The sequence below is a fragment of the Myxocyprinus asiaticus genome, chromosome 29 (assembly GCF_019703515.2).
Source record: "Myxocyprinus asiaticus isolate MX2 ecotype Aquarium Trade chromosome 29, UBuf_Myxa_2, whole genome shotgun sequence".
In the NCBI taxonomy this organism is placed as follows: domain Eukaryota; kingdom Metazoa; phylum Chordata; class Actinopteri; order Cypriniformes; family Catostomidae; genus Myxocyprinus; species Myxocyprinus asiaticus.
In genome coordinates this window covers 28,801,325-28,829,005 of record NC_059372.1, presented here as the reverse complement: position 1 = coordinate 28,829,005, position 27,681 = coordinate 28,801,325, and the positions used below count along the sequence as shown (strand labels likewise).

Here is a 27,681-nt window from a genome sequence, read left to right as displayed (position 1 = left end):
ATATGTGTGTGTGTGTGTGTGTGTGTGTGTGTGTGTGTGTGAGTGAGATATTTATTGATTGTGAGAGGGACGTGTTTTTAATGCAGATATTTGGAGAGATGCATGTGCGTTTCAAGGACAGATCAGAGGAATCTTAAAATAGTAAATGCATGTTTCCAGCTCTTGCCTAGTGAACAGATGATCGCACTACAGGACAAGAGTCGCTCGCAGCCAAAGTTACACACTGCGCGGTGTTTTGCTCTGGAGCGGATAGAGGCACCAAATACTGCGGCGCACCACCACCATCATCATCATCACACAGCGATCAGCCGCAATGATCATTTATGAAAGGAACGCCATGGACGAATCAAGCGCTATGGTTGTTTAAAACGAGGATACATTAACCACAACAACACCTTCTGCTCATCTGATAGTCTCACTGAACACTTCTCCAGCATGTCTTTTCCGCATGCCTACAACGCGATTATTTGTTTGTGCATGATCCATCCCGAAACAGAACCGGTTTCACCTGATCCTCCGCTATGGCAGTGCGATAGCTGAGCAAAGGTAGATCCCGGTGTAGAATCACGCACTACGGACGGTCGCTCGCCATCGACAAGGGACCCGCACACCGCTTTATTTTGAACTTAAACCTTTTCGCTTTGTGGAGAGGTGCCAAATATTGTGCTACCCTGGCGTCCGTCACTGGTAGAAAGAGAGGGTTGGGATGGAGAACTGTTGTCGCAGCTGTATGCCATGTTTGAAGAGGTTATGGGACTGGATATGGCCTGAGTTTTACTATCCGAACGTCGTTCGTCCGGCCGAGATCCGCACCGTTTCAGGTGATATCCGGATCCCGTCGCCGAAGAAGAAGCCGACGCAACTGTACGCGGCTCTGTTCGACTTTGAAGCCCGAAGCGAGGAAGAGCTGACGGTGAAAGAAGGGGACAAACTGTCTGTCATAGAGAAGAGGGGAAATTATGTGCTTGCCAAGAAGCTGACCGGGTCTTTGGAGTCTGGTTTGGTCCCAGCTAATTACGTGGCCCTAGTGCAAGATGAATTCGCGAACTATAAGTAAGTCCAGACTCGGAGAATCTGCTGAGTAGTCAGCATTTGCTCTGCACTTGATACGGTTTAATGCTATATGGTTATGTAAAAGAGATGTTTCTTAGAAATAAAATGTTAATGATCTTTTCATGGGAAACTAGCACTCGATACGTGAGAGATCCCACTAGTCTTTTCTATGTAGTACACACCTTTTTCCAAGAACTGAATTAGAAGATCTTGCCAAATCTTGTCAGCAGGTAACAAGATGTTTTCAATTGTTTAACAGTTAGTTCAGGTCCTGTTGTATAGTTTCAGGTCGCTTTTCTGTGTTATATGGGGTATTTCCAAATAGTGGTGGGGATTTTGACTCATTGTTCAATTTGATTTCATTCAGTGACCATATCTGGAGATTTCATATTTACTCCACTAGGTGGCGACAAATGAGCGTCTTATATGTCAAGAGTGAATCTTTCAATCATCGACTCAAATGACGCGTTTAAAAACACAGACCGTGTGTACGAAATCGCGTATTGTCAGAGTAGCTACTGTTTTTAATGTAGGACGCACTTCTCGGCTGGTAAAACAGTACTTTAGGTATGCATGCGAGTAGTATGCGAGTACTTCAATCGAGGAAGTTCAATCGAGTACCTGAATATGACGTAATAACAACAACCATGAAAGCAATCTACTCTGGTTTTGTTAAACAAGCACCATTTAAGCACGAAAGAAACAACGAAGAAAGAAAGAAACAACTTTCTTTGTATATATATCTCTCTTTCAATTAAAAATAGCCATCTGACTCGCGGTTTACAACTGTTCTTTTAAATTCAGCGTTTTGAACGTGATTATGGGATAGTAAAGTGTCCAGTCGATCCACACTTCAGAATCTCACCGTAAATGGTAGGTCATCCGGGTATTTTTCGCTTACTTTCGGACATACTACTCCATTGGCATACTGTTTTTGTCATACTGTATAGTAGGGAAGTATGGATATTCGGACGCAGCCGTTCGCCACCAAAAACAATGAAAGTGATCAAGAACAATTCGTTCACTTAAAAGGTTTGCGTAGCACCCTGATTTCAGAATGGCATGCAATTCTATCTACATCTGCCATATCTATCTATGGCAGAATTAGTATGGTAGTATGCCATTCTGACCTCGGTCGACACAAACGCCGCAACGGTCGATGTGAATGATCTAAATGACGTACAGAAAGCACAGACCAATCAGCTGTGTGCTCGAATACACTTCATCAATCATTAAATGTGCTGTAAGCGATTTTAGGCGTTCTAGAATTTCCACAAGCTGTCAAGATAAGCCATTGGATTAGCCACGGCCCCTTTTTTTTCCAAAACCCCGCACTCCAAAGATACCAAATGAGCTTTATTGAGACCGACAGGAGAAGAACGGTTATTAAAAACAACAGCAGCAAAATAGCGCCCTCAACTGACAACTGTTATGCGCAACATGACATAAAAATGGCATTATGCCTCAATATTTGCTGCAATTACAATACTATGAGAATGTGCAATAATCAAAGCAAGCAAGTACAACCCCGCATTATTTATACCATGATCAGTGGAAACATGTAAATGCTTCACACTGCAACCCCCCAACATTCAAGCCAAATCTGCGCCCTTGTATACCTGCACTGTCTCACCTATTTCAAAATGGACTTTATCATTGTCCGTGAGAACAATGGATTATGCGCTGTTTTCTTTCATTTAGCTACTGTTGTTTACTTCTATTGTGTTGATGTAACGGGGTCAGTCGATTACTATCCTCATAGTGAAGCCCTCTGGGTTGTTATGTCAGCGCTGTGTGTGGTAGGCCTCTGCTACACCTGTCACCTGGAGTTTCACTGAAACTGAAGCACTATGGGATTATGCTTAACAAGCATGTGCACTCGGCCGCACCCATATTTTACATGGCAACACTTTGCATGACGCCACAGTGTTTACTGTGAGAAGCCGAACAGTGGCTAATGTGGGCAAATGGTGAGCCCTTTCTTTCTTTCTTTTTAATAAATAAGTGGAAATAAGTGTACACATGCCCAGGTCACCTTTAACCTGAAAATGCTGCATATTTTAAGATTTGTTTATTTATTTTTTTTTTTACTTATTTTCTTTATATTATTATTATTTTTTTATTTTATTTTATTTTATTGCATTGCATTTTTTAAAACTTTGTATTTTCATGACAATTTCATGAGAATTCTCATTACAGTAACATGTCTGGTTGTTTTACTTGAAGTTTTTTAATTACCTTTTTTTAAATAGTTTTTATAGATTCTTTTATAGAGTCTTATTGTTGTAGTGCAGCATTCGTTTTTCACAATAAAAGTAATACTCTAGTCTATTATTTTTATTTATTTATTTTTTTTTTAGAATTTAGCATACATTAAAGGCAGTACAACCAGTAGTATATATGCTTTACAATTTAAATAAGATATCATTATTTTTTGCATTCTAGTAACTTGAGGTGGGGGGGTTGACCCAAACATGTTCTTGACAGTACAGCTGTATGATTATGACAAATATCATAATTGACGATTATTTCCCTGGATATTGTAATTGCGATTTATTTTGAGAATTGTTCCTGAATGACTTTATTGATGTTTTAAACATCATTTCAAGACTAGTTGCCTATACGGTCAACTGGCCCTCATAAAAGCATTAAAAAGTATCAGGTATCGTTACATTTATCTAAGGATTTGTTCCTTCAGCGAGGTATTCAGCTACTCTCTGTGTGTCTGTTTACAGATGGTACTATGGGAATATAAACAGACAAAAAGCTGAGAATCTGCTTCTGGCTCCTCAAAATAAAACTGGTTCCTTCCTGGTGAGGATCAGTGAGAGTCACAGCGATGAATATACTATCTCAGGTTTGTTTCCATGTTTCCTCTCTCTCTGTTTCACACACTCTTTCATTTGAACGCCTGGAGTTTCCTTTCCAGTCTGTACTCCCTTGTCTTCCCTTCTCTCATACATCATCTTCATTTTCATCCTCCTCCTTTTTTCATCTACATCATCAACGTAGCCTTTACTTCATCAATCTTTTTATTATTGTCTGCATAATATGCCCACTCCATCCATACACACCAATTCTCCATTTTTCAGGGCTCAAGCACATCCCTCTTTCTCTCTCCCCTCATAGCTTGTAACACCACATTGGCCCCTCATGTACAGCTGACTAAGCGTTTTCTATCTCCTTAGAAGAGTAGATGTAGAAAACAAGTAATATTTCAAAACTTCATATACAGATATGGTTAAGTTATTTTACTATGCTAAAATCATATTAATGTGTATAATGTTTGCGTCTTGTGGCTTTTCGTTTGAAACAGTGTGTGTTTTAATGTTTATGGACTGACCCCATTCATTTTCATTGTAAGTGCCCCGCAATTGTTTTCTTTTTTATAAACGAGTCGAAATTATTTTGTAATTAACATTATACCACAAGTACTGTCCATTAAACTTAACTTGTATTAAACCCGGAACATTCCTTTAAGCATTGCAATGCCCGGTGAACCCAATGTAAGCTTTACTGATGACAAAATAAAAACAACTTGACTTTACTTTTATTCTTTGTTCCACAGCCAGGAGTGAAAGTAATGTCTTCCATTTTCGTATTCATCGCTCAGCGATTGGTGCTTATTTTGTATCCGAAAAGATCTCATTTGCAACTCTGGATGAGCTTATCAGATACTACCAGCAGAACTCCAGAAGTCTGGGATGCCCGTTAGAGCAGCCATGTGTACAGCAAGTATGAAAATTCTCTTTTTCTGTATTATATGATTTAATGGCATGACTCATTATCCTAATTTTAATCATCTGTGTTTGTTCTCATGAAACTAACTCTCACAAATGGGCTTTCCATATCTTGGGGATCAGTTCCTCATTAGCGATCCAATTAGCGATATACTGTAGATAAGCAGTGTGTTTCTGGAGAAGTGACCATGGGCACTGGCTCTTGTGAGACTGCAGTGGTTATTTTGGTTTTCAAATCTCTCGTACATATTAAGCAAAATCAAAAATCTGATTTGTTGATAGGACTGTTTTTCCAGGACCTCCAAAGATGTTGATCCAGTCACCATCATTTGATACTGTTTCCTTTAATTAAAAAAACAAATGTGTATGTACTGTGTGTGTGTGTGTGTGTGATATATATATATATATTGAACACGCTAACTTAAATTTATTTAATACTTAGTGGAGAAGCCCTTGTTTGTAATGACAGCTCCAAGACGCTTCCTGTATGAAGAAATTAATCGGCCGCAGTATTCAGGTGTGATTTTGGCCCATTCTTCTAAACATATTGTCTTTAAATCTTGAAGATTTGGGGGGCCCTCTTGTGAACCTTGATCTTCAGCTCTTTCCACAAATGTCAAATTGGATTCAAATCAGGTGATTGACTGGGCCATTCTAAAAAATCAAGGTGTTTTCTCTGAAACCAATTGAGAGTTTCCTTTGCTGTATGCTTTGGATCGTTGTCCTGCTGGAAGGTCCACCCACATCTCATCTTCATCATCCTGGTGGATAGCAGCAGAATCTTCTCAAGAATCTCCCGGTAAAGGGCTCCATTCATCGTTCCTTCAATTATATGAAGTCTGCCAGTACCATGCGATGAAAAACAGCCCCACACCATGATGCTTCCACCTCCAAACTTCACTGTTGGTATAGTGTTTTTAGGGTGATGTGCAGTGCCATTTCTTCTCCAAACATGGTGTGTAGTATGACAGCCAAAAAGTTCAATTTTGCTCTCGTCTGACCAGACTATACAGACTACATGAGCTTCGACATGCCTTTTCTTTAGTAATGGAGTCTTGCGGGGTGAACGTGCATAGAGGCCATGGTGGTGGAGTGCATTGCCTATTGTTTTCTCTGTGACGATGGTACCTGCTGCCTGCAAGTGTTTCTGGAGCTGTTTCCGAGTGGTCCTTGGCTCCCTGGTCAGAAATCTTGCGAGGAGCTACTGTGCGTGGCCGGGTTGATGACACAGTGATGTTGCTTCCACTTGCGGATAATGGCCCCAATGGTGCTTACTGGAAGACTCAGAAGTTTTGAAATACGTCTGTATCCGATTCCATCAAAATATTTCGCAACAATAAGGTTACGAAGGTCTTGGGAGAGCTCTTTACTTTTACCCATCATGAGATGTTTCTTGTGTGACACCTTGGTAACGAAAAGCCTTTTTATAGACCATCAATTTACTAACCCAGCTGATATTAATTTGCACAGATAGGAGGTATAATTACTTTCTAACTACTTATGGATTTCAGCTGGTTCCTTGCCTTACCTTACCTTGGAGAACTGCTTTTTCTTAGCGTGTTCAATACTTTTTTCTGTGTCATTCAACTTTATTACACATAACTTTATTTATGGATTTAATGTTGTGAATTCTTTACATTTGCGTATTTCTTGAGTTAATACTGATGTCTGGTGAAAATTTCATGTGAATAGCCTCATTAAAAATATATTTACTGAAAAAAATGTTGACGCATTCAATACTTATTTCCCCCACTGTGTATATATATATATTTATTCATACCTGTATGTATACATATATATACACTCACCGGACACTTTATTAGGTACACCTGTACATCTACTTATTCATACGATTATCTAATCAGCCAATTGTGTGGCAGCAGTGTAATGTATAAAATCATGCAGATATGGGTCAGGAGCTTCAGTTAATGTTCACATTAACCATCAGAAAGGGGAAAAGATGTGATCTCGGTGACTTCGACCACGGCATGATTGTTGGTGCCAGACAGGCTGGTTTGAGTATTTCTGTAACGTGTTCTGTAACATATTTCTGTAAAAGTTCGACATGTTGTGCATTCTGAGATGCTATTCTGCTCACTACAATTGTACAGAGGGGTTATCTGAGTTACCGTAGCCTTTCTGTCAGCTCGAACCAGTCTGGCCATTCTCATCTGACCTCTGTCATTAGCAAGCCGATTTCGCACACAGAACTGCTGCTCGCTGGATGTTTTTTGTTTTTCGTGGCATTCTCTATACACTCTAGAGACTGTTGTGTGTGAAAATCCCAGGAGATCAGCAGTTACAGAAATACTCAAACCAGCCCGTCTGGCACCAACAATCATGCCACGGTCGAAATCACTGAAATAACATATTCCCTTTCTGATGGTTGATGTGAACATTAACTGAAGCTCCTGACCCATATCTGCATGATTTTAGACATTTCACTGGTGCCACACGATTGTTGATTAGTTAATCGCATGAATAAGTATATGTACAGGTGTACCTTATAAAGTGGCCGGTGAGTGTAAACAGTGCGTACACCGATAAGTGTTATGACCATTCACAGGTGAAGTGAATAGCATTGATCATCTCATAACAAGGCCACATGTCAAGTTTTGAGTAGATTAGATGGTAAGTGAACAATCCTTCTTGTAGTTAACGTGTTGAATGTAGGAGAAATGGGCAGGAGTAAAGACCTGAGTGGCTTTGACAAAGGCCAAACTGTTATGGCCAGACGACTGGGTCAGAGCATCTCTGAAACGGTAAGGCTTGTGGGGTGCTCCCTGTCAGCAGTGGTGAGTACCTACCGACAGTGGTCCAAGGAGGGACAAACCGGTGACAGGTTGTTGGGCACTCAAGGCTTATCAATAGGGCAACGAAGGCTATCCCATCTGGTCCAAACCGACAGAAGGTCCACTATGGCACAAGTCACAGAAAATTGTAATGGTGGTTACGGCAGGAATGTGTCACAACACACAGTGCATCGCACCCTGCTGCATATTTTTTACATCACGTGGATGGCCATGTACATTTGTGCCATTTACCTGGAGAAGTGATGGGACCAGGATGCACTGTGGGTAGTCGACAAGCCGGTGGAGGGAGTGTGTTGCTCTGGGCAATGTTCTGCTGGGAAATCCTGGGTCCAGACATTCATGTGGTGTCAGTTTGGCCCGTGCCACCTACCTAAACATTGTTGCAGACCAGGTACACCCCTTCATGGCAACGGTATTCCCTGATGGCAGTGGCCTCTTTCAGCAGGATAATGTGCCCTTCCACACTGCACAAATTGTTCGGGAATGGTTTGAAGAACATGTTGAAGTGTTCAAGATGTTGCCCTGGCCTCCAAATACCCCAAATCTCAATCTAATTGAGCATCTGTGCAATCTGCTGGACCAACAAGTCCGATCGACGGCGGCTCCACCTCGCAGCTTACAGGACTTGAAGGATCTGCTGCTAATGTCTTGGTGCCAGATACCACAGGACAACTTCAGGGGTCTTGAAGAGACCATGCCTCAGCAGGTGGGCACTGTTTTGGCAGCACATGATGGACCAACAGCATATTAGGTAGGTGGCACAGTGGCTCAGTGGGTAGCACTGTCACCTCACAGAAAGAAGGTCCCAGGTTCAAGTCCCAGCTCAACTGGTTTCCTCCAGGTGCTCCAGTTTCCCCCACAAGTCCAAACACATGCAGGTTAAGTGAACTGGAGACTCTAAATTGACCCATATGTGTGAGTGAGAGTCCCCCAGTCACTGGGGGTTGCATCAGGAAGGGTAACCAGCATAAAACCACAGATCACAGATGGTCTGTTGTGGCAACCCCTAACAGGAGCAGCCAAAAGAAAAGAAGAAGTGTATACATTACATTGTCAAAATCTTAATGATTTTTCAATTACTGGGCCTAATTTTCATTTTTCACATCTGATACATTTGCGGGAACAAGTGCATTGTGGCAATTGGCAGTGTGTCAAAAGACATTTCACACTATTCAAAGTTCTTTATTTTGTTTCTTCTCAACAAACATAACATAGTACATTTAGTATGTTGATATGTGACACATTGTGGAACTGATGTTTTAGCCCAAAACAAACCTTTCTTCACTGTAATGATTTGTTTTCCCAGTTCAGTCTTATAAGTTATAATTTTATCCATTCTTTCCCCCTTTAAATCTCATGTATATGCAGTTTAAGGTGCACTGAATCATTTTGTTTATGAATGTTGTCTTGGACTTACACTGACACCTAGCAGTGTGGATGCAGCATCATTCAAACGCAATAGTTTTCAGTTACCGATGACGTTGTAGAAATTCACTATTCACAGTCAGATTAATGATGAATTTATTCCATGATTGAAAGTGTTGGTTACTGAGATTAAGCGAGTAGTATGCGGTTGGTCATGTGACCCTAACATGGCGGCCACCCATGAGGGGATCCTCTCTGTGTAAAATAAAACCGGTTTTATAAAGTTACAGAGATGACTGGAATCTTCATCTCACGTGAGTGCTCATGATTATATACATATGTTTCCAAATTACAATTCATTTCTTTAGGAGTAAAACCTTTTTAATGAGGAAAAGATTACTGAGTCAGCCTTTATGAAAATGTAACTATGTACTAACTATACCCTCTCAGAGTGTAGAGCAGTGTGTAGAGCAAAATGTGTTATGGGGAGGAGAGATTCTTGGAACAGATCTTTTTTAACCTGTGTGGGTGTGTGTCCACGTGCAGAGAGAGCTGTTTGACATGGAACCGTGGGAGCGGCCGAGGGAGGAATTTCAGCTAATCAAAAAGCTGGGAGAAGGCCACTTTGGAGAGGTTTGGGAGGCTGTCTGGACCACCAAGAAACAGAAAGTTGCTATCAAGATGCTCAAGCAAGGTGTGACATCATATGCATTTACACTTGACAGAGGAGAGACAGTGATCTCTATACTGGAGTGCAATATATACTGTATATTGGAAAGCACTGTATGCTATACACTGAAAAGTTTTTCAGCCGTCGTGGTTCAGGAAGTATTTTTCCCATTTATTTCATCCATAGGGATTTCATAAAATCCTTCATAAAAGTGTTATAAGACATGAACCAAACCAACCAGGTGAATCACAACATTACCAACTTGACAAAAAGACAAAGATACAAGATTATATATGTTACGTCTTAAAAAAGGGAATGAACTACAATCCCATAAAGCTTTGCATATCGAAATATAAAACAATGGAGAAAAAAAAACTGATGATTTTTAAAGGAATAACCTGGCAATAAGGAATAAGCTCAATTGACATTATTTGTGGCATAATGTTGATTACCACATTAATTTTAACGCTTCCCTTATTTTCTTTATAAAAACAAATATCTTCTGGGTTACAGTGAGGCACACAATGGAAGTTAATGGGGCCAATTTGTAAACATAAAAATACTCACTGTTTCTAAAGTATAGCCACAAGACATAATGTAAATATGCATGTTTACGTAATTTTAGTGTGTTAAAATTGCTTACTAGCCTTTTCTGTGTAAAGTTATATCCAATTTTACAAATGTTGCACAATGACGTATCACCAGAAATTGTTCATCATCTGGGAACTGTATCATACTGTACCTTGAAAAAAGAAAAAAAGGATCATTGTTGATATTACAGAAATAGTTAAAAAAACATATAAAAGTTGTTAAAGCATTTGCTCTTTTACTCTGCTCTGTAGAGGACACAAAACTGGATGAATTTGTCAAGGAGGTGCATGCATTGAAGAATCTGCACCATCCTAAACTGATTCAGCTTCTGGCTCTCTGCACTCGTGGGGAACCGGTCTACATTATCACAGAGCTCATGATTAAAGGAAGCCTGAAAGCATATCTGTCTTGTAAGTGTCACACCAATGTGGGTATCTGATATGACATGGCAGTGTGACAGGCTATACTTTATCTAAAACTGCTTTGGACAACATTCTTGAATAATGGTCATGCATACAGTTTTATGATCTCACTTAATTGAGCGTTCATTTGTGTGGAACATTTATACTTCTAAAAATGTGTTTGTCAACCTAAATTGTTACCTAAAATATTTCTGTTGTATATAAAAAGTTAATGATCATGTTGTTTGTCAATTACACTCTTCTAATTTCAGTCATTCTGTATGACTTGTACACTAGTACATACAGTATATGATAGCTGTATATATACCACTATGGTGAAGCAATTTTGTATATTGAAGTGCTGTGTGAAGGTTTGAATTTTATTCTTATCAGACGTTTATGGCTTGATCTGTCTGCAGTGTTTTATGGGGACTGTTTAAAAGTACATTAAATCATCTGACAGAAGAGAAGAGTTAGGAAAAGAGGTTGACTGAAAAAGAAGATTGTGGCATACTGGAACAGGGATGTGCATGACTTTCTTCTGCAGAACACAAACAAAGATTTTTAGCTCTGTAGGTCCATAATTTTAAAGCTCCAAAAAGCACGTAAAGGCAGCATAAAAATAATAAATACAACTCCAGTGGTTTAATCCATGTCTTCTGAAGTGATATGATAGGTGTTTGTGAGTCTTTTTTAATATAAATTCTTCTCCCTGCCCAGTAGGTGGCGATATGCATGAAGAATGCAAATTGCCAGAAAACAAAAGAAAAATAATGTAAAAGTGAAGATTGATAGTTAAAAAGTACTTGAATATTGATTTGTTTCTCTCCCACACCTATCATATCGCTTCTGAAGATATACAGCTCTGGAAACAAATAAGAGACCACTGCAAAATTATCCGTTTCTCTGGATTTACTATTTATAGGTATGTGTTTGAGTAAAATGAACATTTTCGTTTTATTCTATAAACTACTGACAACATTTCTCCCAAATTCCAAATAAAAATATTGTCATTTAGAGCATTTATTTGCAGAAAATGATAACTGGTCAAAATAACAAAAAAGATGCTGTTTTTTCAGACCTCGAATAATGCAAGAAAACAAGTTCATATTCATTTTTAAACAACACAATACTAATGTTTTAACTTAGGAAGAGTTCAGAAATCAATATTTGGTGGAATAATCCTGATTTTCAATCACAGCTTTCATGCGTCTTGGCATGCTTTCTGCCAGTCTTTCACATTGCTGTTGGGTGACTTTATGCCACTCCTGGCACAAAAATTCAAGCAGTTCGGCTTTGTTTGATGGCTTGTGGCCATCCATCTTCCTCTTGATCACATTCCAGAGTTTTTAAATGGTGTTCAGGTCTGGAGATTGGACTGGCCATGACAGGGTCTTGATCCGGTCATTCCAGTGGTCCTCCATCTACACATTGATTAACCTGGCTGTGTGGCATGAAGGATTGTCCTGCTGGAAAAAACAATCCTCAGAGTTGGGGAACATTGTCAGAGCAGAAGGAAGCAAGTTTTCTTCCAGGATAACCTTGCACGTGGCTTGATTCACGCGTCCTTCACAAAGACAAATCTGCCCGATTCCAGCCTTGCTGAAGCACCCCCAGATCATCACCGATCTGTTCATTACCGGTGATGAACACAAAAAGGGGTTTTATTCAGATAAACTAAAAAATACAAGAGTCCAGGCAAAACAGGACACGAATCAAAACAACCCATGAGAGGGAAAACCAACCAAAATGCAAAAACAGGCATAAAAAAAATGCAAGAACCAGGAACAAACCAGACTGACAAGAAACTATGATCAAACAGAAACCACAAGGAATGATCCAACACAGGACAAAGAACACGGGGAAATATCAAGAGGTAAACGAGAAGGGCAGATGAAGCAAATAACAAAAGATCAGGGAACAAGTGGGCGGGGCCAGGTAACAAGACAGAACAGAAACAGCCGGGGCAGAGATATACATGAGACAAAATACAAAAACAACCAGTGTGTAAGGATCCTGTCATAAAAGTGAAAAACCAAGAGTAGACAATGACAGGATCCTGACAGTGACCAGTAAATTATCTACGATTTCTCATTTGGAAGGACATGAGGCTGAGTAAATTATGACCGAATTGTCACTTTTGAGTGAACGATTTTTTTTGTACGTTTGGCCATATCCACACTAATCCACTTTCGCTTGAAAACGTATTAATTTTGCTACGTTTACTGTACACCTATCATCCACAATAGAACAGTGTTTTCCTCAACCAAAAAAGGGAGACTTTCGAAATTGCTCTCCGTAACCACATACTTTGGGAAACGATGACTTTAGGAAACTGAGGTTTTTACCATGATGTGGCCTTGATCACTATGATTTCTGCTTCACAACTGAGATTCCCCTATCACACTGAGCAACTCATTGCTTTTCCTTATAACCTCTTTTTTCCACTTGTCTCCCTGTAGCACCAGAGGGTCAGGTGTTGACTTCTGCTCACCTCATCTACATGGCTGGTCAGGTAGCAGAAGGAATGGCCTACCTGGAGGATCGGCATATTGTCCACCGGGATCTGGCTGCTCGAAACATCCTGGTTGGAGATGACCTTGTGTGCAAAGTGGCTGACTTTGGTCTAGCTCGCATCATCAAGGTAATAACCAGGATTTCAAAGATGCATCTGGACAACAGCATGTAAAAAGTTAAACTTACTGTGTTATTGTCTGTGTTTGTAGGATAGTGTGTATACAGCTAGTAGAAACACTAAGATTCCTGTGCGATGGACGGCTCCAGAAGCTGCTCTCTACCAGCGTTTCTCAGTGAAATCCGATGTCTGGTCATTTGGAGTGCTGCTCTTTGAGATGATGTCACGTGGAAAGATGCCATATGATGGTATGGGTCTCTCTGTCAAAAATTATTTCTACTGGCACTTTCCACAAATAGGGAACAAACTAGAGCCTAAAACTCTTAAAGGAACGTTCAGGTTCATTACAAGTTAAGCTCATTAACAGCAATTAGCAGACCCTCGGTTATTTAAAAAAAAAAAAAAAAAAAAAAAAGCAAAATCGTGGTTAAATGAATATTCTGAGTTCAATAAAACAGACAGCATTTGTGGCATAATGTTGATTACCACAAAAAATTATTTCGACTTGTCCCTCCTTTTCTTTAAAAAAGAAAGTGAGACACTTACAATGGAAGTGAATGGGGCCAAAGTTTGAAGGATTTAAAGGCAGAAATGTGAAGCTTTTAATTTTATAAAAGCACTTACATAAATTCTTCTGTTAAAACTTGTGTATTATTTGACCTGTAAAGCTGTTTAAATCATCATTTTTACAGTCGTTTTAGGGTTTGTTGACATGGATCGTCATGGTAACAGTTGTAAAGTTGTAAACTTTACACTAAAATAATAGTAAGTGATTTTTAAAACACATATTGTTCACGTCTTGTGTCTATACTTTTGAAACAGTGAGTATTTTAACATTTATGAATTGGCCCCATTCACTTCACCATTGTAAGTGCCTCACTGGTACCCAGATTTTTGCTTCTTTTTTTCTTCTTTTTTTTTAGGGGGGGGGGTAATCAACATAATGCCACAAATGCTGTCGATTGAACTCAACTTGTATTGAACCTGGAATATTCCTTTAAAGTAAGGCACTTACAATGGAAGTGAATGGGGGCCAATCCATAAACATTTAAATAAACACTGTTTTAAAAGTATAGCCACAAGGTGTGAACATTTTACGTGTTGACATGATTTTAGTGTGATAAAATTGCTCGCTAACCATCTCTGTGTAAAGTTATATCCAATATTACAACTTTGTTGTCACACCGTAATACTGGTACTGGTAAACTGTAATCTGGTAAACACTGTAAATCTCTGATTAACATTTACAGATTGGCCCCATTTACTTCCATTGTAAGCGCCTTACTGTGCAACTGCAATTTTTGCCCTTTAAGTAAACAAGGGACGTGTCGAAATTTTTTGCTGTGGTAATCAACATCATGCCACAAATGATGTCGATGAAACATGTCTACATAATATTTTAAACCCTGATTTTTGTGATTTTTGCAATTTTATGGACTGTTACACTTCCTGTAAAATAGGGGAAATCATGCATAAAACAGGTTTGTGTGCAAAATGTGGGACACATATGCAGGAATTATTTTTTACTACAATTATTTTTCCCTTCAATGACTTTTTAAAAAGTCACGGGACACCAAAGTGTACAATATTTGTGGAAACTGCCTACAATTTTTGTTCTAAAAATATGAAATGCTCTCTGTTTTATTTTTCTCATATATATGCAACACACTGTTTCCACCATAAATGCAGGGAAGAGTAATAAGGAGGTTTTGGAGATCCTGTCATCGGGGTACAGGTTACCATCTCCAAGCCGTTGCCCCCCAAACATCTACCGCATTATGATGGAATGCTGGCATGCCGAGGCTTCCAAACGGCCCTCATTTCATGCCCTTCACAGTCAGCTGGACAATATCTACTCCAGAATCTACTTCAAAACCATTGAGGTGTAGAACGAAAGGAAAAGAGGTCTACTGAAAAAGAAGATTGTGGCATACTGGAACAGAAAGAAGAATGCAGAAAAGAATTGCATGCAGAAAAGTGCACTAGACAGAAATGTACAAATGTGTACTCCAATGATAGGGAGACAGACTCTCTTTTTGATTGGTTATGTTATATTAATGATGTAAAGTGCAATAATAAATGTTTGTTCAAGAAAAAAGATCAAAGGAGAGGAATCGAAAAGTTGAAAAGTGAATGAGAAGTGAATCTCCTTATTCTGATAGGGCCAGATTATCAATAGCTTGCCAAAGCAACTCTTGATCATCAGCAATATCAAGCACTTTGTTATGCTCCAGTCATTCACACAGCACTTCCTCTTAGTTTATGTTGTGCTAGAGTTGATCTGGCCATTCAGATAGGAACAGGAGATCATCTGATATTTTTGAAGGTGAGAGTTTATGTTTACAAACGATACACCTGCCAAAATATGGATAGGTGTCAAGGAAGTGAAAACTATGGCCATTATACGTTATCATTATTGAGTGTTTTTAGCCTATGTAAAGGCTGGCTGCATTCTGCCAGGTATATGATCTTGAACACTGTGGATGACACAGGAGCCATGTGACAAAACTACCTGGTTTAGTTTCCTCATAAACGGCTTTCGCAGAAATCACATCCATGTCAAAAAGTAATTGTCTTCCAGTAAGTTATAAACACGAGAGCACCATGGACTCTTTGTTGTATTCTGCAGACAACTCTTGTAAATAAAATATTTTTTCAGTATTCATGTTTCTGCACATTCTTTAGAATTTGTTTGGCAAATATAAAACGTAACCTTATCCAGGATGTGAGTTTAAACAGAATTTGCAAGCATGATGTTTGCCCGTAGGCTGTTCTATTTTCTCTTGTAAAGCAACCTGAAATAAAGTATGCCTGTATAGCCTACTGAACTTTGTGTCATTGTCGTGCAAAGGCGTGGTTTAAAAAAAAAAAAAAAAGAAAAAGAAAACGGAAGGTTTAAGGGGCAGTTCACGCCGAACACGTTTTTACATCCGTCTTATAATGTCTGAAATCATGCAAGTTCCCTAAACTAGAAGACGCTCTTCGCGTGCTTTACTTGAGGATCCAGTAGAGCAGCTGTCTTCAGCAGAGCGCCGAACCCGCGGTCAGTTTCATCACATGGGGGAATGGTTGAGGACAACTTGCCCATGTCTTCAGACATTATGGGACAGAATATACGGAACCTCAAGGGACGATGTAGAAATCAGTATAAACGTTGACAGTGGCTATGTGGGCGATGGTTCGAGCAGTACAGTTAACAGAGAGACGGAGTCTGCCAGTCGTTACACGGAGCCCCGAAACGCAATCCAGCCACCTCAGAAAACGGACAGTGCTGCTATTTATACGGCTCTGTGGGACTTTGAGGCACGCCACGTCGCGGAGGTGTCATTCAAAGCCGGTGATTTGTTCCAAATTGTGAGTCGTTCTGGAGAATGGTGGACCGCGAGAAAAATAGACTCAAATGCCTGTGTTCTGGCGACCGGTGTTGTTCCGTACAATTACCTGGCGCGCGCGGAATCCGTAGAGTCTCAATCGTGAGTGACAAATTAACTTTTTCCAGTTTGTTTTGTTTTGTTTTGAACAGGGGTATAGCTAAAATTAAAGGAATATTCCGGGTTCAATACAATTTAAGCTCTATCAGCAGCATTTGTGGCATAATGCTGATTACCACAAAAAAATAATTTTGACTTGTCCCTCCTTTTCTTAAAAAAAAAAAAAAAAAAAAAAAAACATTAAGCAAAAATTGAGACTACAGTGAGGTAACTACAATGGAAATGGATGGGGCAAATCCTTCGATGGTTTCACGGCAGAAATGTATAGCTTATCATCTTATAAAAGCACTTACAATTATTCTAATGTTAAAACTTGTGTATTATTTGAGCTGTAAAGTTGTTTAACCCTTGTTTTTGTCTTTTTCATTCTTGTTTTCCCTAATAAGTTTGGCTGTGTTAGTGCCAACGGCATACATTTGACCGAAGGTGTGTATTTTCTGGGGAATTTTGATATTTCAACCTCACTTCCTATAATACATCTATAATACACTGTGTACACATAATAGTTACACTCAGGAACTTCAGGACAAAAATGTCCCCATTACAACTGCAATATTTGATCCCAGTGTAATTAAAGCATAAAATCATGTTATTATGCTTTCATTCTGGAGCCCTGGCTGCAGAATTACATTTTCAATATTTTCCAACAGATGGCGCCATTTTTTCATGTTTAGCCTATGGAGCAAATACATGCTTTTTTCCTATTTTCTGTTTGCTGTATTATAGAGCACTGCAGGCCAGTTGAATAAATGATGCAGCTAAAATTGTGTGGGTGTGTTGGTATGGATGTCAGAGTGTGTTTTGTATGTGTGTATTGAGAAATGTTTGTGTATGTGTGAGTAAAAAACAACAGGGGCATTATATAAACAAACTGGCATTTAAAGGGTTAAAATCCTGAAAATTAATGAATATTTGGTAGTTATGATCAGGACCGATGTTGGTTAAAAAAATTCACTCATTGAAAATGGAAAATAATATTAATATTATTATGGCAGTTTTTTGAAGAGGACATTTTTGTCCTCTAAGTACCTCTGTGTAACTTTTTTTATTGACACACAAGGGTTAAATCGTTATTATTTGTGGTCGTTTTAAGGTTGACATGTTGTCATGGTATCGAAGTTGTAAAATTGGCTATAAATTTACACAGAAACCGTTAGTAAGTGATTTTATCACACTAAAATAATTTTAACATGCATATTGTTGATGTCTTGTGGCTATACTTTTGAAACAGTGAGTATTTTAACATTTATGGATTGGCCCCATTCACTTCCATTGTAAGTGCCTCACTGGAACCCAAGTTTTTGCTTTTTTTTTTTTTTTAAAGAAAATGAGAGACGGGGGCCTGGGTAGCTCAGCGAGTATTGACTCTGACTACCAGCCCTGGAGTCATGAGTTCGAAATCCAGGGTGTGCTGAGTGACTCCAGCCAGGTCTCCTAAGCAACCAAATTGGCCCGGTTGCTAGGGAGGATAGAGTCACGTCCTCGTGGTCGATATAATGTGGTTCTCGCTCTCGGTGGGGCGTGTGGTGAGTTGTGCATGGATGCCGCAGAGAATAGCGTGAAGCCTCCACACAATTATGAAAATCATAATTGACTTGATATTGTAATTGCAGTTATTCATTTTGATTAAAATACTTTTTAAGTGTTTTCAAATTTTGTTTACATTTGGTATAAATTATACATAAAAAGTGTGCAACACAACAATACTAGAATACTAGGTTGTCATTTCTGATATGCTAATAGACTAATTTAAACAGATTTTTTGATTGTCTATTGCATTCATGCACACAACAGACCAAAACATTTTGTAAACAGAAAATCTAAACACTATTTAATTGAAGGATGTAATTAACACTTTTCATGATTAGTTAATTGCAGCAGCTGTAATCGTAATCTCGATTATTTTTTCAATTAATTGTCCAGCTCTATTCGGAATATTCCTTTAAACTCCAAGAGATTCAGTCTCCAAATTTCCTCCCCAGCAAAGGTCCGAACAATGATAGATTACATTGTTTTTCAATAAAATAAAAGCCATTTGATTGTTGTGAATATTTATTGTAAATTGTAAAGTTGGCAACCATAATAGCTTAATACCCTTATTATTTCACTTTTATAATATCTCATATTTTTTATTTATTTCATTCTATGTTCATATTTAAAACAGCAATTGCTTAACATTATTTTTGTTAATTTAAATACATAGTTCCCTTACGACACAGTACACTTGACATTACATTTATTAGCACATATGGGGAGTGCCTTCTTACACGACCTAGTTGACACCTCTCTACAATAATGCCAATATTATAATATTGGCTATGGTGTTTGAGCCCCGCCTGTTTTGGCGCGAAGCTGTCCTCTATAAAAGCAGGTGCACAAACAGAATTTCTTCAATTTCTTCCTTCAAGACAACGATCATCTTTTGTGTAGAAGCCCTCTACTGCCGTCGATATACACAAGTCAGCGGGCGGAATCTTCAGGGGAAGACTTTCCACTCCCCTGCAGTGCTCCGGCGAACATCACTCCGCCTCGCCACTTGACGCTTCACTGGTGAAAGGCCTTAGCATCCTGGTTCCCCGCAGTGCTTCGACAGGTTTTGTGTATCCTTACAAAGCAATTACATATTGTATATTTTGTGAAATATAAATATATATTTATTTATATATATAAAAGAGTCGCTTGTCGATACGTTATGTGCGAGATGAGCTCTGGCCCTCTGAAAGAGTGCACGGCCTCATCTCATTCAGCGGTTCTGATGCTGGGGATGATAATGACGATGTCATGTCTCTCGCTGCATCAGGTGAGTGGTCAGTGGATGAGGCTGCTTGCCCTTCGGACTGTCTCTGGCTCCTCGCACGTTCTCAAAGTGCATTGATGCGGTTCTCACCCCCTATGAAACTGAGCGGCATGCGACATCTTGAGCTACCTCGATGATTGGCTGTTACTGGCACAGTCAGAGGCTCTGTTATGTCAGCACAGGGACTTAATGCTTCAACATCTAAACAGCTTGGGCCTCAATGTGAACTGGGCGAAGAGCACGCTCTCCACCAGTCAACAAATCTCCTTTTTGGGAGTCCGCCTCGACTCCACGAGCGGGCGTACACACCTCATGAGCGAGCACGTTCAGGCCATTCTACAGTGTCTTGTCTCAGTTAAAACTGGGGAGAACTCTTTCACTGAAGCTTTTTCAAAAAGCATTGCGGCAGCATCCGTGGAACCTGCATGTGTGGCCCCTGAACGGAGCATGCTAAATGCGCCAGAACTGACGCATTCAGTCATGAACACCATTTTAGAGGCTAGAGCACTGTCCACGAGATGTCTCTATGCGCTAAAATGGAATGTGTTCACTGATTGGGGTCTCTCACATGGCAAAGACCCAGTAAACTGCCCCATATATGAAATTCTCATATTTCTTCAAGAGCGATTAGACGCAGGACTCACTCCATCAACGCTCAAAGTGTATGTGGCGACTATATCTGCGTATCACACACATGAAGCTGGCGCCACTATAGGCAAACATGATTTAATAATAAAGTTCCATAAAGATGATTAAACCCACCTCAGCTAGCTACAGTCCCGACTTGGGACTTAACTTTAGTCCTAAAAGCTCTCGCAGGGCCCCCCTTCGAGCCTTTGGACTCTGTTGATTTGCGCATGCTCTCCGTTAAGACCGCACTACTGCTGGCTCTGGCCTCAGTAAAACGGGTCGTGACCTGCATGCACTATCAGTCGACAATTCATGTCTGGAGTTTGGCCCTGGTATTTCAAAAGCCACTGTCAAACCCAGGTCCTTACCACGCCCTTCAGAGTGCAGGTTGTTCACCTTCAGGCCTTCTTCCCTCCTCCATTTAATTCGGATAAGGAACAATCATTGCATTTGTTATGCCCTGTGCGGGCTCTACACACATACATTGAGCGTACACGCCAGTTCAGACTGTCTGATCAGCTCTTTGTATGCTATGGAGCATACACAAAAGGAATTTCCGTCTCCAAGCAAAGACTTACTCACTGGATTGTCGATGCAATTACCCTGGCTTATGAGTCGCAGGGTAAGACTTGCCCAATTGGTGTTAAAGCACACTCAACTAGAGGCATGGCCTCCTCATGGGCATGGATGAATGGTGTGTCCTTACAAGAGATATGTTTTGCAGCAGGATGGTCCTCTCAAAACACATTTGCAAGGTTTTACAACCTAAACGTAATGTCTCTCTCTTCACACGTCCTCTCTGTTTAGAGCGCTTGCTATTTCACTGGCCAAATATATATATATACTTATGCTCCTTCCTTTAAGGATGAGCTCCCATCTTTTTACACAACCGCCTGCATTCAGGCCGTTGTAATTTACCATAAGTCACAAGCACATAAATTATAAATAAACTCCCTTCCCGAACTCCCTTCGTGAAGGAGTTAATTAATACTATATGACTATAGTTCATATATTCATTATGAGTGCCAACATGAGGGTCACTCACTGCGGCATACTCATGTCGGCCACCGTCCCACGAGACTGCAGCGTCATGTTTCCTTCCGGGGAGGTTATGACGTGTAGTGCAGCGTGATGGGATTCTGTTCCCCATATGCATTAATAAACGCAATGTCAAGTGTACTGAGTCGTAAGGTAATGTCTCGGTTACATACGTAACATCGGTTCCCTGAGACAAAGGGAACGAGACATTGCGAACACTAGCTGCACTACAAGACTCAGAGTTTTTGAGGTACGAGCAATGCACTCCTTGTTCTCAGTCAGAAATTCTGAGGAGATGGTGTTTGTGCACCTGCTTTTATAGCGGACAGCTTCGCACCAAAACAGGCGGAGCTCAAACACCATAGCCAATATTAGAATATTGCCGTTATTGTAGAGAGGTTTCAACTAGGTCATGTAAAAAGGCACTCCCCATATGCGTTAATAAACGCAATGTCTCATTCCCTTCATCTCAGGGAACTGAGGTTACGTACATAACCGTGACATTATTCTGCCTAGGTGAAGCATTAAACATTCTGTGTAAATGCTCCTTTTTTGTGGCATAGCTTATATGCTTAGAAGCTGCTTTTCCTTTGCACTGTAAATACAGCAAAATATCCAGCGTGGGCTGAGTAGGTGCACTTGACAAAAGGAAGATGTGATTGACAGGTGTTTATGTGTGAAAGGGAAATATAATTGTTTAAAATGTGGTATTATGGGAGGATCAATGTTAGGTGCAGTAGGCTATTTTTTAAACACCAATTTGTTGTCATTAATTGTATGCCACAAGAATATACAGTATATGATCCTAGTAATTATTCTATTTCTTTAGGTGGTTCTTTGGAAAGATGAGCCGTGTTGAGGCTTTGAGTCACCTCATGTCAGCAGAAAATGATGATGGATCCTTTCTCGTGCGAATCAGTGAGTCTGGCTGTGTGGGCCATGTACTCTCAGGTGTGTGCATGTGTGTGTTGTTTTTTTTACTATGTTTATTTAGTGTCCTCAAACATCTGATACTATATGCCAAGCAGATGTAAGTCCAGTCCTACTTGTTGAAGAATGCCACATTTTCCTATATTTTTTCAGCCTGAAGGAATTCTGTGAAATTCACTGTATGTCTGATCTATTTCTCATCCTGAACCTATTCTTTCAGTGAAGACAAAGAACAAAACGAAGCACTTCAAAATCTACCAGGCTAGTGGTCTATTCTATATAAATCAGTCTCTCAAATTCTCCAGCGTATTAGAGGTGGTAAAATACTATCAAACGCATCCATTGGCCTCTTTGGACAGACTGAAGCGACCCTGCATTCAGGTAAGATAGAGTCTAGCTTTCTTTTTCAGTTACTTATGAGAATCTCCAGTCTTGCTCATTCTCCTCTCCTCTGCTTGTTGTCATCTTTTTCTTCTTTCATTCTCTTTCAGTTCTGTTAACTGGGGAAGTGGTTTATACAGTTGCTTCATTTTTATGAGAACATGAGTTTCGTTTTTAAAGTGTGTGTCCATTTGCATTAAATACTGTACAGATTTGGATTTGTGTCATATATGTCTAATCAGGAATACGTCCCTGTAGTGACTTTTTGCCTGCATCATCAAAACGTCATTGTCATGCTGTTCTCACGATTCAGTCACAGGCTCGACAGTCAAATCAAATCAAATCACTTTATTGTCACACAACCATTTACACAAGTGCAACAGTGTGTGAAAGCCTTTGGTGCAGTTCCGAGCAACATAACAGTCATGACAGTGATAAAACAGTGATAATATACCAATTTACAATAAACATCAGATTTACACAACACAATTTACATATCTAATATACACATAATTACACAACACAAAATACAATAATAATATACAATGTACAGTATACAATACACACAATATAGAATACACATACAATATAGAGTACACAGTATACAATAAAAAAGTATATATAAAATATATAGTATGTTTTATTGTGCTGTATTGACATTCAGGCTGTCGGTTGATAGTCAGTTGCCAGTATTGTTTTTTTTTTGTAATTAACATTTTTATTGATTCATATGCACATGAGAAAAAACTCAACACATATATAAAGAATCAACATTTTACATTTAAACCCTACTAATACAATCCCACCCTGACCCCTGACGAACACCCGTGTGGTCCCACATAACACACACACAATCCAAAAAAATAAATAAATAATATATATATATATATAGAACTCTCAGACCATGAGAAACAAAGATTGAATTATTTGGCCTGAATGGCAAGCATCATGTCTGGAGGAAACCAGGCACTGCTCATCACCTGGCCAATACCATCCCTACAGTGAAGCATGGTGGTGGCAGCATCATGCTGTGGGGATGTTTTTCAGTGGCAGGAACTGGGAGACTAGTCAGGATTGAGGGAAAGATGAATGCAGCAATGTACAGAGACATCCTTGATGAAAACCTGCTCCAGAGCGCTCTGGACCTCAGACTGAGGCGAAGGTTCATCTTCCAACAGGACAACGACCTAAGCACACAGCCAAGATAACAAAGGAGTGGATATGGGACAACTCTGTGAATGTCCTTGAGTGGCCCAGCCAGAGCCCAGATTTGAACCCGATTGAACATCTCTGGAGAGATCTGAAAATGGCTATGCACCGACGCTCCCCATCCAACCTGATGGAGCATGAGAGGTCCTGCAAAGAAGAATGGGAGAAACTGCCCAAAAATAGGTGTGCCAAGCTTGTAGCATCATACTCAAAAAGACTTGAGGCTGTAATTGGTGCCAAAGGTGCTTCAACAAAGTATTGAGCAAAGGCTGTGAATGCTTATGAACATGTGACTTTTGTTTTTGTTTTTTATTTTTAATACATTTGCAAAGATTTCAAACAAACTTCTTTCACACTGTCATTATGGTGTATTGTTTGTAGAATTTTGAGGAAAATAATGAATTTAATCCATTTTGGAATAAGGCTGTAACATAACAAAATGTGGAAAAAGTGAAGCGCTGTGAATACTTTCTGGATGCACTGTATATACACACATACATATATACACATAAATAAATAAAGAAAATAATAATAAGCATACATGATTAAACTAAACTACACTCTCCACATCCCCTCCCCGAGAGTCCCCCAAAAAAATGAAATATTTGCCCCATTTTTTAACAAATAAGTCCCTAAACGCCAGCCTTCTACTTACCGCTTCTTCAAATGCAGCTACCCTCCCCATTTCCACACACCACTCCGAAAAAGAGGGTGCTCCACTTGACTTCCAACCCCTTAAAATTGCTTGCCTTCTGATCATGAGACTGGTCAGAACCCAATTTTTTTATGTGATTATCCCCTAAATGCATGACCACCCTCTGGGACAAAGCAAAACCTGAATGTTCAAAACATCTCACAAATAACTCCGAACCCTCAACCAAAACTCCTGGATCTTAACACACCCCCAAAAGACATGGGTAGTGTCTCCAACTTCTGATTGGCATCGCCAACAAGTGGGTGTGTCTTTAAGACCAAGCCTATATAATCTAGAGGGGGTCCAATAAAATCTATGTAAAATCTTAAATTGCATAAGGCGAACCCTTACATCTCTAGATACAGACTTGACATTTTTAAGAATCTTAGTCCACACTCCATCTTTCAATACCACATTCAAATCTTTTTCCCATACTCTCTTGAGAGAAGTCAAGGCTCCATCCCCCAGACTCTGAATTAGTAGGGAGTAATACACTGATGCTTCATGGCCTTTTCCAAATGCAGCAATCACCCCTCCCAAAGCACCTGCCGCTTTAGGGGGGTGCGTGCCACTCCCAAAAACAGTGCAGAGTAGGTGGCGTAGCTGTAAATACTTATAAAACTGAGATCTGGGAATGCCAAAATGTTGAACCAAATTTTCAAAAGGTCTCAATACTCCACCCTCATATTGGTCACGAAGTGCATTACCCCCCTCACAATCCAATCTGACCAACAAAAAGGGGACTTATTAATACATAGTTTAGGGTTCAGCCATATGCTCGAGGCTGTGTTTAAATAAATATCCGAATTAAACACTTTTGTCCATATTGAGTGCAAATGCAAAATAACGGGGTGCGACTTAACCTCTCCGGCTTGTTTGATCGAAAGGCTTTGCAGTGGCGAGATAGGGGCAAGAACTTCCTTTTCAATACAAAACCAGGGAGGGGCTCTCTCAGGTGGAAGCGACCAATGAGCCAAATGTCTAAGACCGAACGCATAATAATAAAACAAAATCTTGGGTAGGCCTAACCCACCATTGTCAATCGGCTTATGTAACTTATTGAAATTTAAACTGGGGTGCTTACCATTCCAAATAAAGGACTTCGCTATGCTATCAAATTGCTTGAAATAAGAGAGGGGGACATCTACAGGGAGACTGAAGCAGGTAGTTGAATTTTGGAATACAATTCATTTTAATAGCATTAACCTTCCCAATCATCGATATATGTAATGAAGCCCACATCGCTCGAAAACCTTTTTATTATAGGGTCAAAATTAACTCTAGCTAAATCAGACAAATTTGTTGGGAATAAAACACCCAAATACTTAATGCCCTGTTTGGGCCACTGGAAGGCGCCCGGCTGGAAAGCCGTTTCTGGGCAGTACGCTGTCAGCGCCAAAGCTTCGGATTTAGACCAATTGACTTTGTATCCTGAGAACTTGGAAAAGGAATTAATAATTCTGTGGAGGCAAAGCATAGATCTAGTAGGTTCAGAGACATATAATAAAATATAATTTGCGTAAAGCAGAAGCTTATGCGCCACACCTCCCGCTGTCACCCCTGGAAAATCATCCTCCTTTCTTATCGCGGCTGCTAATGGTTCCAGGGCAAGACAGAACAATAGCGGGGAAAGAGGGCAGCCCTGTCGAGTGCCCCTATTCAGAGTAAAACAATCTGAAATTGATCCATTTGTTTATACCGCTGCTACAGGGTGTCTATAAAGTAACTTAATCCAACCAATAAATGTACTCCCGAACCCATACATTTCCAAAATCTTAAAAAGATAATCCCATTCTACCATATCAAACGCATTTTCGGCGTCAAGTGAGATGGCAACGATCGGAGATTGATCATTCGCTACTGACCACATGATATTGATGAGATGCCTGATGTTATCAGAAGAGTTATGGCCCCGAATAACCCCACCTGATCTATATGTATAAGAGATGTCATAACTTTACTTAATCGATTAGCCAGAATTTTTGACAATATTTTTACATCTAGTTGGATCAGGGAGATTGGACGGTAACTTTTACACTCACTTGGATCTTTGTCCTTTTTAAGAATCAGACTGCTCCGGGCTTGTGTCATGGTTGGTGGAAGCTTTCCATTCTTTAATGACTCAGTATAAACTTCTAACAAAAGTGGAGCCAGTTCTGTAGCATAGGATCTAAATAAATTCTGCGGCAAAACCATCTGGCCCCGGAGCCTTGCCAGTAAGTAAGGACTTAATTACCTCGTCAAGCTCCTCCAAGGTTATCTCAGAATCAAGAGAGTTTTTTTGCTCAATCGTCAGTTTAGGAAGATCTAATGGTTCCACAAAGTTTCTAATATCTTCATCATTAGACGAAGACGTGGAACTATAAAGATCAATATAGAATTCTTTAAAGGCATTATTAATATCAATGGCTGAGGTAAATATTTCACCACCAGCAGATTTCACTGAGGGAATAATAGAAAAAGACTCTCTCTGCTTTATATATCTAGCCAAAAGCTTCCCTGCTTTGTCACCCGACTCAAAGTATGACTGTCTTGCCCTGAATAACCAAAACTCCACTTTCCGCGACAAAATAGTATTATATCTATATTTCAATCGAGTCAATTCTCTGAGGCCATCAGCTGACATACGGTGCTTCAGCTCTGCTTCTGCACTTTTAATATTTCCTTCCAACTCCACAAGCTCTCGTGCTTTGGATTTTTTGATGAATGAGGCATACTGTATGATCCGACCCCTAAGAACCACCTTAAGTGCCTCCCAAGCCACACCCACAGAGGATACTGAGGACCAGTTGGTCTCCATATTAACATTGATTTCAGTCTTTAACATTTGTTGGAAATCAGGATTTTGCAGAAGGGATACATTAAGGCGCCAACTATATGATTTCTTTTTCTCTATATGTGGCATCACCTCTAAACTCACCAGTGCGTGATCTGAGACTAAAATGTTTCCAATTGAGCAATCAACAACAGATGAAATTAGGGATTTGGATATAATAAAAAAAATCTATTCTAGAATAAATCTTATAGACTGATGAAACAAATTTGTAGTACCTACCAGATGGGTTTAAAAGTCTCCAGATATCCGAAAGACCAAGATTTATACACATCCTGTGAAGCGTCAATGTTGCTCTAGGGGGTTTACACACTTTTGCTTCACTGTGATCAAGGACTGAATCCATCAAAAGATTAAAGTCTCCTCCCAATATTATATCATGAGAGGTGCCAGCGGCTTGCAACATCCCT

At 39.8% G+C, this 27,681-nt stretch overlaps 2 protein-coding genes across 4 annotated transcripts in view; both read left to right on the top strand.

The window, feature by feature from the left end:
* The first annotated feature begins 190 nt into the window (after nucleotides 1–190).
* On the top strand, nucleotides 191–16,091 carry LOC127420386 (tyrosine-protein kinase SRK3-like). Of its 2 annotated transcripts, XM_051662650.1 has the most exons (8): nucleotides 191–1,053; nucleotides 3,789–3,910; nucleotides 4,622–4,788; nucleotides 9,518–9,665; nucleotides 10,484–10,642; nucleotides 13,096–13,277; nucleotides 13,360–13,516; nucleotides 14,958–16,091. In XM_051662650.1, exons 1-8 carry the CDS (start codon nucleotides 707–709, stop codon nucleotides 15,155–15,157), a joined length of 1,482 nt encoding a protein of 493 aa, XP_051518610.1. In that variant the 5' UTR covers nucleotides 191–706; the 3' UTR covers nucleotides 15,158–16,091. The 2 variants fall into 2 exon arrangements, with proteins under 2 accessions (XP_051518610.1, XP_051518611.1); XM_051662651.1 differs by lacking the exon at nucleotides 10,484–10,642.
* A 102-nt stretch (nucleotides 16,092–16,193) lies between these two features.
* LOC127420384 (protein-tyrosine kinase 6-like) overlaps nucleotides 16,194–27,681 on the top strand; it is a 31,328-nt gene continuing 19,840 nt past the window's right edge. The window contains exons 1-3 of one of the 2 annotated variants that reach the window (XM_051662645.1): nucleotides 16,194–16,741; nucleotides 22,054–22,175; nucleotides 22,375–22,535. In XM_051662645.1, the coding sequence (XP_051518605.1) occupies nucleotides 16,326–16,741; nucleotides 22,054–22,175; nucleotides 22,375–22,535 (699 nt within the window). In that variant the 5' untranslated portion in view covers nucleotides 16,194–16,325. The remainder of the gene's footprint in view (nucleotides 16,742–22,053; nucleotides 22,176–22,374; nucleotides 22,536–27,681) is intronic. The other variant, XM_051662646.1, reaches the window with a different exon arrangement.

Excerpts from the sequence above, each read along its gene's own strand:
- LOC127420386 (XM_051662650.1), top strand. The coding sequence starts at position 707 with ATGGAGAACTGTTGTCGCAGCTGTATGCCATGTTTGAAGAGGTTATGG. Across the intron at positions 4,789-9,517 it reads AGCAGCCATGTGTACAGCAA|AGAGAGCTGTTTGACATGGA; the intron begins GTATGAAAATTC and ends GTCCACGTGCAG. Across the intron at positions 13,278-13,359 it reads GTCTAGCTCGCATCATCAAG|GATAGTGTGTATACAGCTAG; the intron begins GTAATAACCAGG and ends CTGTGTTTGTAG.